Source organism: Chaetodon trifascialis, chromosome 6 (genome assembly GCF_039877785.1).
Source record: "Chaetodon trifascialis isolate fChaTrf1 chromosome 6, fChaTrf1.hap1, whole genome shotgun sequence".
Classification (NCBI taxonomy): Eukaryota; Metazoa; Chordata; class Actinopteri; order Chaetodontiformes; family Chaetodontidae; genus Chaetodon; species Chaetodon trifascialis.
In genome coordinates, this window is record NC_092061.1 from 9,472,111 (window position 1) to 9,490,502 (window position 18,392).

At 41.8% G+C, this 18,392-nt stretch overlaps 1 protein-coding gene across 2 annotated transcripts in view; it reads left to right on the forward strand.

Annotated features, from left to right (window-relative positions):
* Positions 1 to 18,392, forward strand: part of pcsk5b (proprotein convertase subtilisin/kexin type 5b) — a 55,721-nt gene that overhangs the window by 24,208 nt on the left and 13,121 nt on the right. For both annotated transcript variants that reach the window (XM_070963725.1, XM_070963726.1), the window contains exons 8-15: positions 1,685 to 1,897; positions 3,431 to 3,531; positions 8,530 to 8,633; positions 10,050 to 10,167; positions 15,073 to 15,261; positions 15,801 to 15,937; positions 16,372 to 16,503; positions 16,771 to 16,873. In XM_070963725.1, coding sequence (XP_070819826.1) covers positions 1,685 to 1,897; positions 3,431 to 3,531; positions 8,530 to 8,633; positions 10,050 to 10,167; positions 15,073 to 15,261; positions 15,801 to 15,937; positions 16,372 to 16,503; positions 16,771 to 16,873 — 1,097 coding nt within the window. The remainder of the gene's footprint in view (positions 1 to 1,684; positions 1,898 to 3,430; positions 3,532 to 8,529; positions 8,634 to 10,049; positions 10,168 to 15,072; positions 15,262 to 15,800; positions 15,938 to 16,371; positions 16,504 to 16,770; positions 16,874 to 18,392) is intronic.

The following is an 18,392-nucleotide window of genomic DNA, read 5'->3' on the forward strand; positions in this document are numbered from 1 at the left end:
CCATTCGCTTATCGCTGCCTGACAGAAGCCCCCTTTTGAAGAACTCCATTCCACCTTTCATTCTCTTACATCTGTGTGTGTGTGTGTGCGTTTCTATGTGCGTGTGCACTCAAGTTTCACGAGTGTGTGTCTTGACAAACAGTGTGAGTTGCAGTGTCAGTCAGTTTGTCAGATGTCTTTTTCGCTGACTCCTGGCTGAACTTTGCCTTCACAACTCAGTTGGTCATCACCAGCACTGTAAGTCCCTCAGTGTGTCTCCACCATGCCTGGGTTTAGGTCATTTTCCACTCAACCAGTTCTGAAAGTACAGTGTCTAATTGAATAGTAGAAGGCATTTGGCTTGAGAAGGTTTCCAATGAAAAATATCAGACTGAATACTGTATTAGTAAAAGAATTGGTGCGTTTATTCACACTCTCAGCTGGCTCTGGCCTCTCAATTAGCAAGATCCTCTGAATACACCTGGGATGAGTTTTTTAATGCACTGTATAACTTCTTCTGGAAACCTAGATTTGAGTATTAAACAGCTGCCAGGATACATGTAGCATGCCTTATGTAATGAGCCTTAGTTAAAACAAATGTCCATATGTGTGCGCTTTACAGCCAAAACTTAGAATGCAAAACATAAAACATGTTTGTGTCCAATCAAGTCAAATCCAATGATTCTTTACTGTATTTCTACGGATAATACCATTGTTTGTGTAACATTTCAAAATATTATTGCGAACCTAAAAGGATTGAGCGAAGCAGACAGACAGATATGTGGACAAATGATAAAAAAAAATAATAATGAAACAAAACAGAATGCAGTAAACACAATGTCCCAACCACAGGGATGCAGCAAAATGAAAATATTGAATGGGGAAAAAAATAAAAGTGACTATGCAGCCAAACAGCAGTAATAGCACAGTGTGAAAGAAAATAAACACATAAATAGGAGCCAAAGATTAGAAAATGACTTTACGGTAAGAGTAAACTTAACAATTGATTTACAAACTGCGGCAGCGATTCTCTTCTAGAATAATAAAATTAAATAAGAGATTATTTCATCCTATTCAACCCATATTTCAATTAAATGTGCAAACAGCCTCCCTTCTGAAAACCAGTGGGAAAAAATAAAGCTTAATTCAAGCAGCGGCTGTGATGCATTGAAATGTACTAGTCACAAAAACAAACATTTTTTTAAGTAATGTTCCATATCTGACTTATTACTTATTAATGTGACAGCATTGGCTCTACTAATACATAAAATCTGATGTCAGTCAGTAAATGTCTCCTCTGCTGCATGGGAAATAAAAAACTCGCTAACACAGCATAGTGCTCAGTAATGCCAATAGACAGAAAGAAAACTTAACTGTATTTTGCCCAGTTGAAACATAATGATTACTGAACTTGGATCAAATCACATCACATCTGTGGGCAGACACTAACAGGACTGCCGAAGACTCGCACTGTCTTTGCTGCCCTCTGATCTTTTCTGGCTCTTCCACTGTTTCTGGTGTTGATCTTTGTTAATCTTTCTTTCTGCTCACAGAACACTGAAGCTGTTACTTCCCTTCAGACAGACATTAAAGTACATTCAAAACATTAAGCCAAAGCAAAGTCTGGTGAGCAGTAATTACCCTTTAAGGACTGAGATAAATCTGCCGCCTCTTACTGAATCCACTCTGCATCTTTTCCTGTCAGGGGAGGAAAGGCCGCGGCTCCATCTTCGTGTGGGCTTCAGGCAACGGTGGGCGCAGCAGAGACCACTGCTCCTGCGACGGCTACACCAACTCCATTTACACCATCTCCATCTCCAGCACAGCTGAGAGCGGACGCAAGCCATGGTACCTAGAGGAATGCTCCTCCACACTGACCACCACCTACAGCAGCGGGGAGAACTACGACCGAAAGATTGTACGTTTTCAAGTGTGTGTGTGTGTGTGTGTGTGTGTGTGTGTGTGTGTGCGTGTGTAGATTTTAAGAACTGCTGCTGAATGCACACACAGAAGTGCGTTATTTTCTTATCTTTTATTGGATATTGTCAGGAAGAGGCACACATGGAATGGTGAGAGAGGGGGGAGGGGGTATGTCGTGCAGCAAAGGTCACCAGCTGGAATCAAACTGGCGACAGTTGTGACCATGTGGCATGCACTGGCTTGGTTTTGGCTTCCAAGGCACTTCATAGTTCTCGAAAGGAGCATAAGTGCCCATGTACTAATTTGACTGCAGGGCCAGAACGCGTATTAATTCCTCACTCATATCCAAATTGTAACTCTGGTGTTTTAGACTTGGAGCTTTAAAAAAAATCAAATATAATTTGCATTAACAATACAGTATGATGCAGTTTGGCTTTAACTTGGCCTTGTGTGTATGGGCTTGTGAGTCCAGTGGTGTGACCTGATTTGACCCAAAACGGCCAAATCACTCCCATGATCCGCTCGGATGGTCAGTGACAGTCGTCTACTGTGAGCTAGCTTGTCTGGCAGTGTCTTGCTACATTCCTTGTACTGATGCTACAGACGGGCACACGCGCGTGCACACACACACACACACACACACACACACACACACACACACACACACATTCTTTACAGTTTCCCTCCGGCTTTGTACATTTACAGTAGAACCTCATATATCTGGATGTCAGTCTAATCTACTTGAGCACATACTGTCCTGTCTATTCAAATGCTGTCGGACCACTTTCGCTTCTTACTAAACCATTTCAGATTCAGTGTGTGTGTGTGTGTGTGTGTGTGTGTGTGTGTGTGTGTGTGTGTGTGTGTGTGTGTGTGTGTCTTCAGATAATCCTTCAAACTTTTTGGTCCAGGAAAGGTCCTTTGATGAGGACTCAGACTGGAAGTTGGCCAAGCTTTTCTTGGCTGACTCACTGTCAAGCTTTCCGACGAGTTGGCTGTCTAAAGTCCATACAATCAAAGCGAACATACGGCGCTTTATCCAAAGGTTTTATACGTTTCTTTTTTTAAACATTCCATCTTATTCTTTGTCCTTTGTTTCTCCTTGGACATTGAATTGATTCCTTGAATTCTTGGAGAAACTGGTGATTTGTGCACTTGCGTGTCTGTGTGTGTTATCTGTAGTGAGGCAGTGTATCAAAGCTGGAATGTGAGTTTCAGGAGTTTTAGGTGTGTCTAAATCCTCCTGATCCTCATGACTTCAATCCTTCTCTGTCTATCTTTCTCCCCCTTTTCCTGCCATCACTGTCACTATTTTTCCTCTCTTCCCCATAACTCCACCTCTGTAATGGTCGTCTCTCCCTCTCTTTCATCTATTTTCTTCTAGTTTTAATTTTTAAATTTCGTCTATTTCCCCTTTCCTGCCTCTCCCTTGTCCATTTTCTCTTTCTTCATTCCTTCAATTCCTCTCCATCTATGTTCCCTCCTTCTCTGACTCTGTCCTCACTCCTCTTCTCCTCTCCTCTATCTGCAGATCACAACAGACCTGAGACATCGGTGTACAGACAGTCACACGGGGACATCGGCCTCGGCTCCCATGGCTGCTGCCATTATTGCTCTGGCCTTGGAGGCAAAGTAAGATCCATTTAACCTCATCCCTTCACTTCATCCCTTTGCCCCTTGTTTACCTTCTAATGCCCACTTGTCCTCTGGCCTGAGTGATCTATGAGGTGAACACGTGAAGCATTTTCTCACAGATACATCATTGTCAAGTCAGCAGTGGAAATGCTTTAAATACCAGGAAAATGTGTGCAGAGATACACCAAGGTGTCTAGACACACAAGGTTTCCGATGCCTCTACTGTCCAGGGCAGCTGGACTTTATATGGACATTCCTGCAGGACATACATACCCACAGATCACCTTGTTACCTTCAGTAAGAAGAGCACAAGTGCAGATGTACTGCTGGACGGTTGGCTAGAGAATAAAATGGTTAGAACCCATCATCTCAATGTAGTTCATTATACACCTGCATCTGGTCACTTGTATACAATTACCTAACTGTAAATATCTTCACATTTACTGCTATTACATCCACAGTTCAGTGCAGGCAGCTTATCTTAAAGGCTGATATAATTTCAGGACTCTTCTGGTTCCTACAAAGTAAGCTTGAGCGTCACAAAACTCATTTTAACAGCCGGATGCTGGTGCAGATGATACAACTGAAAAAGGCGGAGAAACTTTGATGAATCCTGGCCTTCAGTGCGCCTTCTGAGATGGTTTTAGGGTAGTTTGGTACATTTACAGAAATGCACTGTCTTTGAACAGAGCAGAATTAAGCACTCTGAGTATGGATGACCATACATAGCTTCAGTGTGTGCATACTGTAGCCCATCTCACCTGTGCAGGGACATATAATTTACTTAATATAAATCTTAATATATTTCAGCACCACCTCTTATGATACATTCTAACAAACATCACAATGGCATATATTGATAGCTGTCTGTCAAACTGAAGCCTCTTCATAACATAGTGAATAGATATAGAGTAAGACTGATTCTTGCATGTCCTGAAACAAACTTTTCAACTCAAAAATTGTGATATATAACAAATGATTGTTAAAATATATGTCTAATTACAGAATCACCTGTATGGAGATCGTTGTTATTGTGGGGAAAGATATTGTGATATTTATTCCGAGCCCAATATTTACCTTTTTGCTGCTTTTAAACATATAATCCATTTAGTTCTCAGTTTCAAGATATGCTTCTGTGGCAGAATTTCATGCTGTCTGGAACAACCAGGGCTACTCACAGACATTTTGGGGCCAGATGCTTTCATGCCAAACATTTCCGCTAGAAGGGATGGGAGTGCCAATTTCAAAGTTGGCACTGTCAAAGATAAGAAAAGTAAGAGAGACAGATTTTAAAAGCACTTTATTTTCAATGGGTCTCAATGTCCCGTCTTGCCCTTGTTCCTTCTAGATGCCCTGGTTGCTTTTTGTGCGAGGCACTGCAGAAGCCTGCCCTGCCTCTCTTCAGAACCTGTTGATGTGCTTTATTTGTGATTAAATTCATGAATTGGAAGGAGTGCAGTGCAGGTGCCGAGACTCTGAATTGGGCTTTACCCCATCATCACATGTTGAGCGGCTCAGTTAGCTGAGGTCACTTCATTTAACCTGGATAATCCAATCCAAATCCTCACAGTAGAAAATATTCTCGGTTTCCAGGCGGTGCTGGGTACATAAGCCTGTTTCTTCAACAAGATTATCACACACTGCTTTTTGCCTGCCTGCTTTCTTCTCCTCTGCTAGCTCTCCTCTCTGTCGTGCCTAATGGGCCACCACCGCTGTCACGATGGTCTTTTTTTCCCCCTCTCCTCCAAATCAAATGCCCTTTCTTTCCTTCTATCCATTCATTCAGTTTCTCACATGGATAAACTTGCATGCATGCACATGCAGGCAAAAGGGGAGAGGATGAAAGGGAGAGAGAGAAAAAGTTTAGACAAACTCTGGGCAATACTGATCGTATCTGCTCTTATCTGATGAATGAAAGCGAGCAAACTCTCTGTGATAAACATGTCAAGGCGCCATTTTACTAGACTTCTCTAAGCTCTCTGTTGTGAGGTCTTTTCCCTTGGGATGGAACATGTTAGTTCAGAAAACTGCCCCTTGTTCCGTTCTCTGTAGATTTTGCCAAGTTTAAGATGTTCTAAGTCTGCACATGATTTATCTCTTTATGAGCTCAACTCCAGCATGGCAAGCAGAAACATTTCAGAGCTTCAGAAACTTTCATTCCTTTTGTCCTTGGAAGTGAAGAAATGGAAAAGCGAGTGAACATGGACACAGAGACTTCAGTGAGGAAATTAAGAGGGATCGAAAAGAAATGAGCAAGGATAACCACAAGAACCTCATCTACTGGGGGGTTTTAAGACACCAAAGCAGCGACAGATGGGTGAAAAGAAAGCTTTATTTCTTCCCCATTCCTCTGCTTTCAAATTGAAGTGTGAGAGGCAGATTTTAGAGTGAAAAGTGCTGATTAAAGTTTGGTGGTAATCTTCCATCACTGGACCGAACCAAGGTGAGATGGAGATGTTTGAAATGTTTTGGCTCCTATTTTTCCTCCTTCTCTTCCCACTTTGCGTTCTCCCTGTAGACTACCCGTGTGTGTTTTCATCCATAAATACACTTGAGAGAAACACCAAGAAACCTATATTAGACATACTCATATGCTGCTGGTTTTCCCCAGTATGTGAGCTACTCCATTAATTAGTATTGGCTTGTTTATGGAAAGGCTGTTGTGGCCTAGATAACGATGCCAAAGTCACTTTTAATTAATGACCATAAAACATTTATGGAACCATAATTACACAGTGGCAGCTAAGCCTATTAATATTGATCTGAGCATTAATTATTCTGACTTTTCATGGCACTTATCTTTGCTACCATCCTTTAATTATTTTTTACTTGATATTTTATTTTTCAACTACTTAGTCTATGTTCTTCAGTTAGATTTTATAAGTGTGAGCTCATTGAGGGCATTAGTGAATTTTGAAAGTTTGCTCATGTCTTAGCAGCTGTTGTATTCTGGGCATCATTTCGGATTCATGCATAGATTGATGAAATCCTCTCTCCATCTCAAAGATCTAATCCCGATTTCATCCCGACAAAGCAGAAAGCAGCAGAAAGCAGATTGTCTTGAATATAAACCTGATAACTGCAAAAAGGCTGACCCAAGACTCCATCAAGTCAATTTGATTATTTTCCTGTAGAAGCCAAGGAATGATGGACAGCTTATGTGAAAAGTTGAGCTCCTTTCCAGACTCTCAGTTCTGGGAGAGATTGATGGTCAGCTTTCAGCATAGCTGACGTTTTGTGATCTAACTGTAAGTGAAACCAATTAAAATACTGACTATGATTCTGATTTTGCTATTAGGATCAGTTTTCAAAACCATAGAGAACAGGTCACCTAGGACAGGCAGCACACATTGTCTTGTAGTGTGTAAAGGTTTAGGAATCAAAATTGTGTGTGTGTCGCAGAGGTCTGAGCCCTCAGTATTTTATCTGACATTTTTGATGGACTAATCTGAATGTGACTCTTGGCCTGGTTTATGGATAAAACCGCACCAAACCTCTAAATGTTGCTGCCTTCAGATATCCATGTAAGGCCATGTAATACTCAGCATCCACACTGAGTGAAGCTGGGAATGTTCCATGTGGGAGAGATCTGACTCTTTAGCACACATGGTATGGCTGGTCTTGTTTTGTTTTTTTCAAGATTATTTATTTTTCTTCTCAGCGTGTGCAACTTTAGAAAGCACATGTGGCATTAAGGAAGAAGGGAAGGCATTTTTTTTTAATAGCAGATTTCATTAAAAGTAAACGCAATGTGTTTTACATTAAAGCCGTAGACGGTATAACGTAATAGATGCATAGAATGATAAGACACAAAAAGCAAGAACACAAAACCAAACAGCACCGATGAAACCAATCGCCAGCCCACCGGTGCTACTCCACAGATAAAACTGACAGAACGTTTACAGAATAAAGTGCATATGTGAAGGAGGCTTTTTACTGGAATCTGTGAGTGTCAGCGGCTAAATGTGTGATGCTAAGACTTCCCCCAGATGTTAAGGATTTTAAAAGTCCTCTAGTGCGTTTTTGTTTAAGAGATCACAGGAAGCTGTGGAAGAACCTGCTGTTATGCCAGCAGCTCAAAAGGCAAAGGCACAGTGTGTTCAGGTCAGACTCATTTTGCTGCCGTTTTGCTGTCCGTCTCTGTCCCTCTCACATCACATCTGTGCATCCTCTTAATTTTTAAAATCTGAATGTTAGGTAGCAAACCTTAAATATTAGTTTTAGGTCAACTGATTCAGAGTAGCGCAGTTTCTGGAGGTCTCAGATGGCGAGGGAGTGACATGAGGGAAGGGAATGAAGCATCTGGCCGGCATATGAGATGGAAGGGAATCCCAGGAAACTTAGTGACCCACTTCTTCCTGGTTTTTCCCTTTAATGTAGCATTTTGACATCAAAGAAGTTGAGACACATGGCTGCCATCTCGTAATAGATCTCACGTGAGATCTGAGGAAGTATGGACGGATGAACAGGCCCGCATGCTCTCCATCTATGCCTCTCTGTAATTTTCTCTCAGTAATCTTCCACCTCCTGTATATTACTATGTTGTCCTACGTCCTATGTTTACCTTGTTTTTTATTTCATCCTCGTTCTTCCTCCGTGCACTTTATTTTTTAACCTCCTTCCCCCTTTATCCTAAACTTATTTATGTTCCTCTTTCATCCACGTATCCTCCTACAAGCCGTTATCTGAATTTACTCCCACAAAGAAGATGTTTTCTCACGTATTGCTGTTCATTCTTCCCTTTGTGCTCTTCGTCGTCCTGTGTTTACATCATCAGCGCTGCCTGACCCTGTCTTTTACATATGTGCGTGTGTGTAGATTTACATTGTGTTATTTAAAATGTATACACATGTCTGTTTGAGTATGTGCATGGAAAAGCAGGCCTTCACGTCACTGCTTTATTTACTTACTTCCTGCTCTTTTATGTGTTCCTATTCAGTCATTTTTTTTCAACATTATGATAAATAAATATGTTTGTGTGTTTTCCCCTGCTAGTCCTCTTCTAACATGGAGGGATGTTCAGCACATCATTGTAAAGACCTCCAGAGCCGGACATCTCAGTGCCCCTGACTGGAAGACTAATGCAGCTGGTTACAACGGTACACACGCACACGCATTTTCACACTTTTCTCAACTGAGGATCAGATATCTGTGGAACGAATATCAAGATCTTATTAGCAATTCTGTCCAACAGGCTACCTTTAAATCAGTCAAACGCTCACTGTGGCTCATTTCATGAACTTCCATGAATAGCACTGAAGGTCTTACTTGTCACAGTTTCTTTTCTTACTTACTAATGGTAATAATAAAGAGACCTTATTCTGGTCACTCTTTTCCAGCTATATAATTTAACCTTACTAGAATTTCTCTTATTTAAAGCTACTTGCTATATTAGATAAGATGCCTTTGCTTGGTATTTCTTTAGGGCTTTTGATTCACTGCTATAAATCTGTACATCCTTGCCTTCCACCAAAAAGCAAATGAACAAACGACCGGAGACAGGAGAGGCTAATGAGGCTTTATAACAAACGCATCCCAAAATATCTTAGTTTTGGGTTGTGTTTCTTTAAGCGGTGAAGCTGATAGTGACTGTCATCAGCACTGATAAAAGAAAAGAAGAATCTTTGTGTTTGAGAACTTCAGATCCCTTTGAATGCAGGGCCACTTTGTGGATGATGCTGTGGGTTGTCAATTTTTTCAGCAGACATGGTCTCAACTCATCAATTAAGCAACAGCTGCATTTATGATTCATGGTGAGATATAGTGTGTTTGAAGGAAAAATACAAAACCGTCACAGAGAAATCAATGTGCATTATTTTGGCTCCTCAATTAGTTTTTTTTTTCCAATCAAAAGAGGAGTGATAAGCAGTTTTCAAAAAATGGGCTTTCTTGCTTAACTACTGCGCCGCCAGCTGCCGTCTGTCAGGGTCCATGTGGTGGATGCTGTTTTGTAGCTTTGTGAGTGTGTGTTTAAGTGTGTATGCATACCTGTGTGTGTGTTTAAATGTGAAAATCAAGCCTGAGTCTCAACAGGCATTTCAGTTCAACCTATAATATACGTTAGTTTCTCTGATCTTCAAGAATTCAGGTGTGTGTGTGCGCGCATGTGTGTGTGCGTGCATGTGTGTGTAAGGGAGAGAGAAACCAATAGAGTGAGAACTTGGGGTCAGCCAAGCTGCAGGCCCAGTGTGCCTGGAGATTCTCCAAGTGACTGTTTTTTCAAAGAGGAACTAAAGAGAAACAGAACAGGGAGGGGAGGGGGAGAGAGAAGTATGGAAGGAATTCATATCTAAGCTGCTGAGCCCATAAGTTGAGCGGTTTCCAAACTTTCTTTTTCGTTTTTAGACAACTACTGTATATCATCAGTATTTTCATCCATCAGTAGAGAGTAAAAACGGTATAATACTAAGTGCCTTTACTCTTGTCCACTCATTCTTAATCTGACCCCATCTGGTATATTATATTTGGTGGTTGCATGGTTTTGCAGCTGTGACTTTTCACCCTGTCTCCTACAGTCAGCCACCTGTATGGCTTTGGTCTGATGGACGCTGAGGCGATGGTGAAGGAGGCAGAGCGATGGAAGCAAGTCCCTTCTCAGCATGTCTGTGTGGAAAGTGCAGACCGGCAAATCAGGTAGAGCACGCACAAACACACCATTACACTACATGCCCAAAAGTATGTGGCCGTGCAGGCATTACACCACTATGTCATTGTTCAGCTCTGAAACCATGGGATTTAATATGATGCTACACCGATCTCCATTCTTGTGGAAAGGCTTTCCACGACATTTTGGAACTAGGTTGCAGGGATTTGCTCATTCAGCTACGTGAGTGAGGTCTGCACTGATTTTGGGCAGTAAGACATGACTTGTAGTTGGTATTCAGGTTCGTCCCAAAAGTGTGTGATGGAGCTGAGCTCATGGCTCTGTGTAGGCAAGTCAGGTTCCTCCATGCAAAACTTGGAAAATCATTTCTTCATGCTCCTCACTTTTGGGACGATCCTTTCCCCATACACAAACTGTTGCTACAAAGTTGGAAGCACTATATTGTGTAAAATATCATAATTGGATGGAACGTTAAGATTTCCCTTAATTAGACCTAAGAGGACCAAACCAAAAGCACGTGGTCTGTGGCGTCCACATTAAGTTAAACAGATTTATTAATTGTACTCGCGCTGAGTCAGAAATCTGATGCTGTCTCATTTCCATACGCTGAGCAAGTTTCATAAGTGAGTCAACTTTGAGAGCAGCATATGTGACAAAACATCTCTCATGTTTTCTCTCATTTTTTTCTTTCCCTGGTGTTTTATGCACCAGCATGTGTTTGAGAGTGCGGTTGTGCAAGCTGTACCTTGATAGGGGCCAAGCATTAGTTCTGGCAGGGTGGTTCTCACATAAGACCTTTACTATGCACACTCACACACACACACACACACACACACACACACACACACACACACACACACACACACACACACACACACACACTGAGTCTCTCTCTCTCTTGCTCTCTCTCTCTCTCTCTCTCTTGCTCTCTCTCTCTCACTCACACACTCTCTCTCACTCACTCACACACACACACACACACACACACACACACACACACACACACACACACACACACACACACACACACACACACACACACACACACACACACACGGAGAGAGCCAAGACTTCACAGCTTGTTATTCTTGATGCAGCTGGAAGCCTGAGCACTGTTCTGTGTTAGGCTGGCTGGCTGAACTTGGGCCCTGAACTGGTTTGCTTTCAGCTGAAGGCTCGGTGGCCAGCGACTGCAGCATTATCAGTGTCATTCTGTCTGTTCTGCTCCAACGCACAAGTCAGTCCATATGAGGCTTATGTAAAGTCCGGCTAGTGTCAGAGGCAGTCGTGCTTAGGCCTCCATACTCATGTAATGTGTGTTGGTTTATTGAGAGATTTCCACTGTTGTTGCCCTTTCAGTTTAGCCTCTTTTTCCATGTGTAGTGCATTTATGAGTAGCCTTAGAGATGTGTTAAATGGTCAGTCGCACATTTGTCCAGTTACAGGGAGCTTAAGCCTTGTTTATAAACTGAATTACCCTTCGTTCATTCAGCCAAAAGACAAGCTTGCAAAGAAGTAGGTAATCACCAGGAAACAAAAGGCTTTGTTTTGTTTTGTTTTTGGAATGAAGTCATGAAAGTTTTATGTCTAACACTGCTTTAAACTGAATTTTCAGATTGCCCCAAAAAGTCTGAAACAGCCTTTTCCCTCAGCGAGCCACTTTGTTTAGTTTAAATCTATGAGTAAGGGTCTCTGTGCTCATGACCCTGTGACTGTGCCTATGTTTTTTCAAAGACGGTGGCACTGTGTTTTGGAAGCAGGTCTATATGCGTGTCTTCTCCTTTCTTGGTGCATCTACAGATGTGTGCGTGTGTGTGTGTTCTGTGCTTGTAACTTGCTACATGAGTGCAGCCGTCACCTCATCGCTGTGTTCCCACACACCCTCTGGCTGGCCCCTCTGACTGCGTTTGGTAATGTCTGTCTGCTATCGCTCGCCTCACTCCGCTTTGGAGCATGGACCAGGAAAACTGCCTGATCTGTGTGCAATCAGGCTGGTGGTAATCAGCTGTGCATCTGCTCTGCTCTGTCCCGTGCGTATGGTTCAGTTATCTGTGTTGTGTCATAGAGAAGCCAGAGCTGTGATATCAGCCCAAGACTCCCTAGCCATTACTGCTGTCTGCTTTCCAAATAGACATTGACAACTTATGAAAAAGAGACACTGTCAGTGTTATTCATTCCAACACGTCTGCTTGAGCCCATAAAAATGTTCTTGTGTATTTCTCTCTTTTCAGTCAATTTAATATAAACGGTTTGCTTTGGCTATTAGTCCCTCAAGACTTCAATGCATGATCAGAGATGAGGTTGAAAGACAAATGAAGAAATTGCTATAGATTGTTTACATGTCATTATTATGGCAAAAAAAATCATAATGCTGTGCTTAAAATGATAATAATACTAAACCGCTTTCACTCCTTTCACACTAATTTGTTGATCTAATTGGTATGAGAGGTGAATTTGTTTCACCAATGTCACTTGTTAAAAATGCATTTCTCAGTGGAAATCAGTAAATTAAATCTTGGTAGCAACGTTTGGCCTTTCACAAACAAATTGGTGTTTTTGGTGGTAATTACTAATCAATGGGCTGATGGGTTCGAGGAATATGTTGTTCCAAGAAAAATGCTTCATCTTCATCGCGCAGCTAAAGGCAATCCTCACCAGCTGATAATTGCCTGGAGGTAATTTTCTTCGTAATGATAAACATCTGTGTTGTCTCACTTCGGCCCTAAAAATGTCATCACTGTGTTTGTTACCCTGACAACAGGGAATCTAACAGTTTCCAATACAGGATCAAACAGCCACAGTCACTGGCAATGACTGTCTTTCAACCCTCCACCCTGAAAAAAAATAATAGTAATCCTTTTATATGTTATTTTTTGCCAGCAAATATAATTCACCAGCTCTGTTTTAGTTTCCAGTGAATAAACCCTGCATGTAATCCAGCACAGCAGTGAGTTTAAGAAAGTGTTCAATGGCTGTATTTACACAGTGCTTTTGTTCAAAGCACTTTACAATTTTCTACTCATTCACCCATATGCATACTCTCATGCCAGTGGCAGCAAGCTACCATGCAAGGTGTTAGCCTGACCATCAGGAGCAAGTTGGGCTTCAGTGTCTTGCCCAAGGATACTTTAACATGCAGACAGGAGGAACAGGGGGTCGACCCTGTTAAAGCTGCAGTAGGCTTCATACACAATGCAAAACCTTCCACTTCTCTCTCTCTCTGCTGCTTCGTATCACTCCACTAAGCCCATGCGACCAAACCCACAATTTGGAGTAGCAGCAGGAGTTGGTTGCCCCGCGAAACCTTGTGCCCTGTAGCGCTCGCTCTCCTTGCCTTGTCAAGATTCCAGTCCCTTGCTGCAACTCCTCTTCTCAAAGGCGCAGCTCTAGTGTTTTGCTGCTGCAGAGCAGAACGCCTCAGGCGTCAGGGGCATCTGTGATGCTGTCTAATGGTGGGATGAGAAGTTAGTGCACCACACACACACACACACACACACACACACACACACACACACACACTGCTCAAATGGTATTCCCCACTGTTTGTCATCATACCTCCGCCACTCTCCAGTACGAGTGCCATGGCGTCAAACATAGTGAGCCTGAACCTCCACATGGAGCCGGGTTCACACATGTTTTGTATTTTATGCCATTGATGCGAAGGAGGTTTTGGAATTGTATCACACGTTGCAGGATTTTCCGCCATTGAATCAGATTTTCACTTTCTCCAGTGCTGGTGAAGCGCTGAAGCGTGGAGTGTGGCAATAGCTCTGGCAATGCAAGACAAGGCTTTCACCATCTGAAGCGACGTGCATGCGGATCTGCATTTGTAAAACAGCCAATAGGAATACCCGCCCCCTCTCTCTCTCTGAAATGAGCTGTGATTGGCCAAAGTCTCCCATCATGGGGTAGATTTTCTATAGCCTGAAAACAGTGGAGGAGATGCAGAAGTGTAGTTTTCTGTCAGACCACTTGAATTACAATGTTCTGTAAGGTTATTACAAAATTTTTGCCCTACGACGGCAAAAATAAACTGTCTACCACAGCTTTAATTTGTCAAGTTTGCTCAGCTTCTCCATGTGCAACTGTTGTGCAGCAGACTCTTTTTCCAAAGCCTTGCTTTGGCATAACAGTATTAATTGTCCCCTATACTGGATCTGTTCATGTTTTTACTGTTTTTGTTATGGTATTGCTGTCATATTAGATCATACCAGATGTTATTTTAGGGGTCATTAGATGTTTGCATTGGCTTTTAGGTGATCTTTCTGTTGCTGAACTGTGCATAGCAGACAGAACAAATAATGTTCTTTTTCTTTCTGTCGGGCTCGTGGTTTTTTTTTTTTCCTTTTGTTTTGGCTGGTTGAGGTTTAGGAAATAGAAAAACTTTAATATGGACTTTTGTGCCTGCTCTTGGTTTCTGGAGGAGGTTAAATCAAAAGCAATTACATGTGATTGCTTTTCGGGGTGCCTCAGTGTATTGAAACCTGACAGTGAATATTATGAATGTAATGTTAGTCACTAACAGAATTTTTGCCAAAGGTTGACTGAGCAGAATGTCCCAGCCCCCACCCTCACTTCATGAAAGAGCAAACAGACTACAGGTACAGGTACAATAAGGGCACACAGAGGGCCATTCAGCAGCTAAATCCTGTGTTTGAAGATGATAGCCATTTTTACTTTACAACTGCCTGGTTCTGATCTGTAAATGAAACCTTGAAATATAAAGATGAAAGCTCTGACCAATTAGTAGCTTTAAATGCTTAACAAGTTCACTTTAAAATCTGTTTCACGGCTTTGCAAAGAGGTGTTCTCCTTGGTTAATGCTACAATATCCATAAATTACTCCCAGGAATGACAAAACTGGATATTTCTTTTTTAGTCTATATTTTCTTCTCATGCCTACTTTTTTATCTGGTTCTCATCCTGTCCTCCAGAACTATCCGTCCAGAGCATGTTGTGCGGTCGGTGTACAAGGCGACAGGATGCACTGACAACCCCAACCACCATGTGATCTACCTGGAGCATGTGGTCGTACGCATTACAATCACACACCCTCGCCGTGGAGACCTGTCAATCAACCTGACCTCACCCTCAGGGACCAAGTCTCAGCTGCTTGCCAACAGGTAAAGAACAAGTTGCGAGATGTTATCTGCATGACGGTGCAAAAATACAATTCATAAGTAATGCTGTGACTCATGGAGTTCACTATTCACAGTAGCTACAGTAGATTTGATGTTTCTGTATTACATTTAAATAAACTGCAGACTGACGGTGGATTCACTTGTCTCTGCTTGCTTTGTTGACGACAGTAATTGTAATTTGGGCTCAAACACCATAAAATGTTACAGCCTCCACAGGATTGGGTACTGAATGTAGTGTAAATGCTGTATGTACATAGTCTACATTCACCTCAAATAAACCACAGTCCTTCACAGTGTTTATACACAGTTCATTAAAGACTGTGATTGTACTTGGTTGAGTGGTCCTGATTGTTTGTACTGGTATTTGCAATACTTGAATTGTTTCCTCATCTAATGTGTGTGTGTGTGTGTGTGTGTGTGTGTGTGTGTGTGTGTGTGTGTGTGTGTGTGTGTGTGTGTGTGTGTGTGTGTGTGTGTGTGTGTGTGTGTGTGTGTGTGTGTGTGTGTGCGTGCACGCGCAGGTTGTTTGATCACTCCATGGAGGGTTTTAAGAACTGGGAGTTTATGACCACCCACTGCTGGGGAGAGAAGGCAGCAGGCGACTGGGTCCTAGAGATCTATGATTTGCCTTCTCAACTCCGCAGCCAGAAAGTACCCGGTATGACAGTGTTTCATTCCCTTTGTATTTTTTTTTCGGTGTGTTTGATATTAGCTGCAGAAATGGAAGACGTATGAGGAAGTTTTGCCTGGATTGAGTGTAGGACCAGCAGGAGCACACATGTTGCTCTGGAGGCAGTGAACTTAACTGCTCAAATGACCCACTAATTTAACAACATAATAAAGTCGCAATCGGAGAGTTGCAGTTTCTAAGAAGCTTTTACGTCAATCACTATAATCCCATGTGGCTTGTGCCTGGTTTTCTCATGTGTACCATTAAGAGTTTAATGTTATATAATCTACTTATGGAAGATGAAAATAATCTGAAAGTATAGTGTAATTTAGATTATGAGGTTCTTTCTCTTGCTGTTGCTGAGTTCTAGTGGCGAAAGATGGTTGAACTGTTTTCCCACTAAACATGTTCTGTTTCCTCAGGCAAGCTGAAGGAGTGGTCACTTGTGCTGTATGGCACCTCTATGCACCCATACTCCTCTCTGCGCAGCGATAAGCCCCGCTCCACAGACATTGTGACGCCCACCGATGAGGACTTCCCAGAGGAGTACAACGGTAAGTGATAAATCTAAAGCTACACACAGACTGGTTATCCACAGCAGCAGCATTTCAAAGGAACATAATCCTTTGGCAGCTGCTACTTTTACTGTCCTGTCACAGTAAGTTGTACTTCCATATTAGATATAAGGGTATTATTAAAGGGTGCAATAAATTACAGTTAATAATTCCATAAATTCAGTTAATATTGACACGATTATTAGACTATAAAACCTATTCCTATGGTCATCACCTCTTTACACTGCTACTTCCATGTGTCTCCAGGCCCCTGTGACTCTGAATGCAATGAGAATGGCTGTGAGGGTCCTGGACCCCATCACTGCATCAACTGCCTCCACTACTTCCTCAAGTTCAAGAACAACACCAGGTTAGACTGCCTAAGAAATCAGTATTAAGTAGAATGTTGTTCTTGTGTTGAAGAACATCAAATAATTGCTGCTTAACCCACATTGTATAGTGTCTTTAAAGATCTTATTGGCTGTACCTGGTAATGATGGATCAAAAAGACAACATCTTGACAGAAAACCTTACTGACCTAAACTGCTTGAACAACTTCAACTTCAGTCCTTTTGTGTAGATCCCCTCCAGCTTTATATCCCTGGAAAAAAATAAATATTCAGTCAACCAGTGATTATCAGCATAATGTGAATTAAGAAATGCAAAAATGCGTGAGTGAGTAAATTAAGTTTTATTTTTCACCTATTGTACCTATTTTTATGGATAGCAAAATATAGGTGGTATAATTACATTCGGGATCATTACTTGGACTTGATAATTTCACTCAGTCTGACTCACTTTTCTCCATTTTATAGACAGTTTATAGATTCTCAAAGTGTGCAAGAAGATGTGAAAGTAATTTCTCTGTGGACTCCACCAGAGCCAATTTGTTTGTTGTTTGTAGCCATCTGAGCTACAAAGCTAAAGATATATGAAGCTACGCCTGGCTCGTATGTGATTTCAACCACATCTGATTGTGTTAAAGAGTGTGAAGTCCTCAGGGAGTCCAGAGACAGACAAATAAAGAGAGGGATCAATATTAGCTGAGGGGATCTCAATCAGAAAGATTTACGAAGGTAAAGTGAATGTGGGTGCATACCGATCCACTGATAACTGAATTTAATCAGCTCAAGGCAGCGTTTCAATCATGTTGTAAGGCCTCAAAGAAAGGTTTGTGTAAAATAATTTAATAATCAGCATTCTGGCAGAGATTTGGGAACATTTGTCGCACTATAAATCTGAGCCTAATTACCAGTTCTCTTACAATTAATTCCACACCTTTATTTTGAACTTCCTCATGTTTTACCGTTTTTAAGAAGCATGCGTGAACATTAAGATTCACACAGTATGTTTCAGTCATGCAGGTGTCAGATGCTCAAATGTACTTTCAGTGTAAACTGTAACACCTTCCTAGAACAGACGTCACAAAGTGCCTCACAACAAAATTGAGACACAATATAAAAATATGAGAGGAGGGTCTTGAGCTGCTTTGTAAAGCTTTGCCCTGTAGGAGCCACAGCTTGAAAGGCACAGAGTTAATGTCCAGTACCTTGTTGTTTAATGGTCTGTTTTCATTGTCACGACTACATGGCTTAATCTCGAGCTTGTTGTAATATTTCATATCTTCAATTTTTGTTCTGAAACTGCTTTGATGCACTCGTCAGTGCTATAACTCGCTCTACCATTGGAGGTCACAGGTTACATACAGTTAAGAAACAGTGCAGGTGGTGTCCTGATTCATTTCAGCTTGTCAGCCTGATAACAGAGATGCTGTTTCCTGTCAGCCGTATCACATTCAGTCTCTTGTCCTTCGTTCTGTTTAAAGTGTGTGTGTGTGTGTGTGTGAGACTGAATTTGCATGTGTGCGTGCACATTTGTGTGTGCCCTTA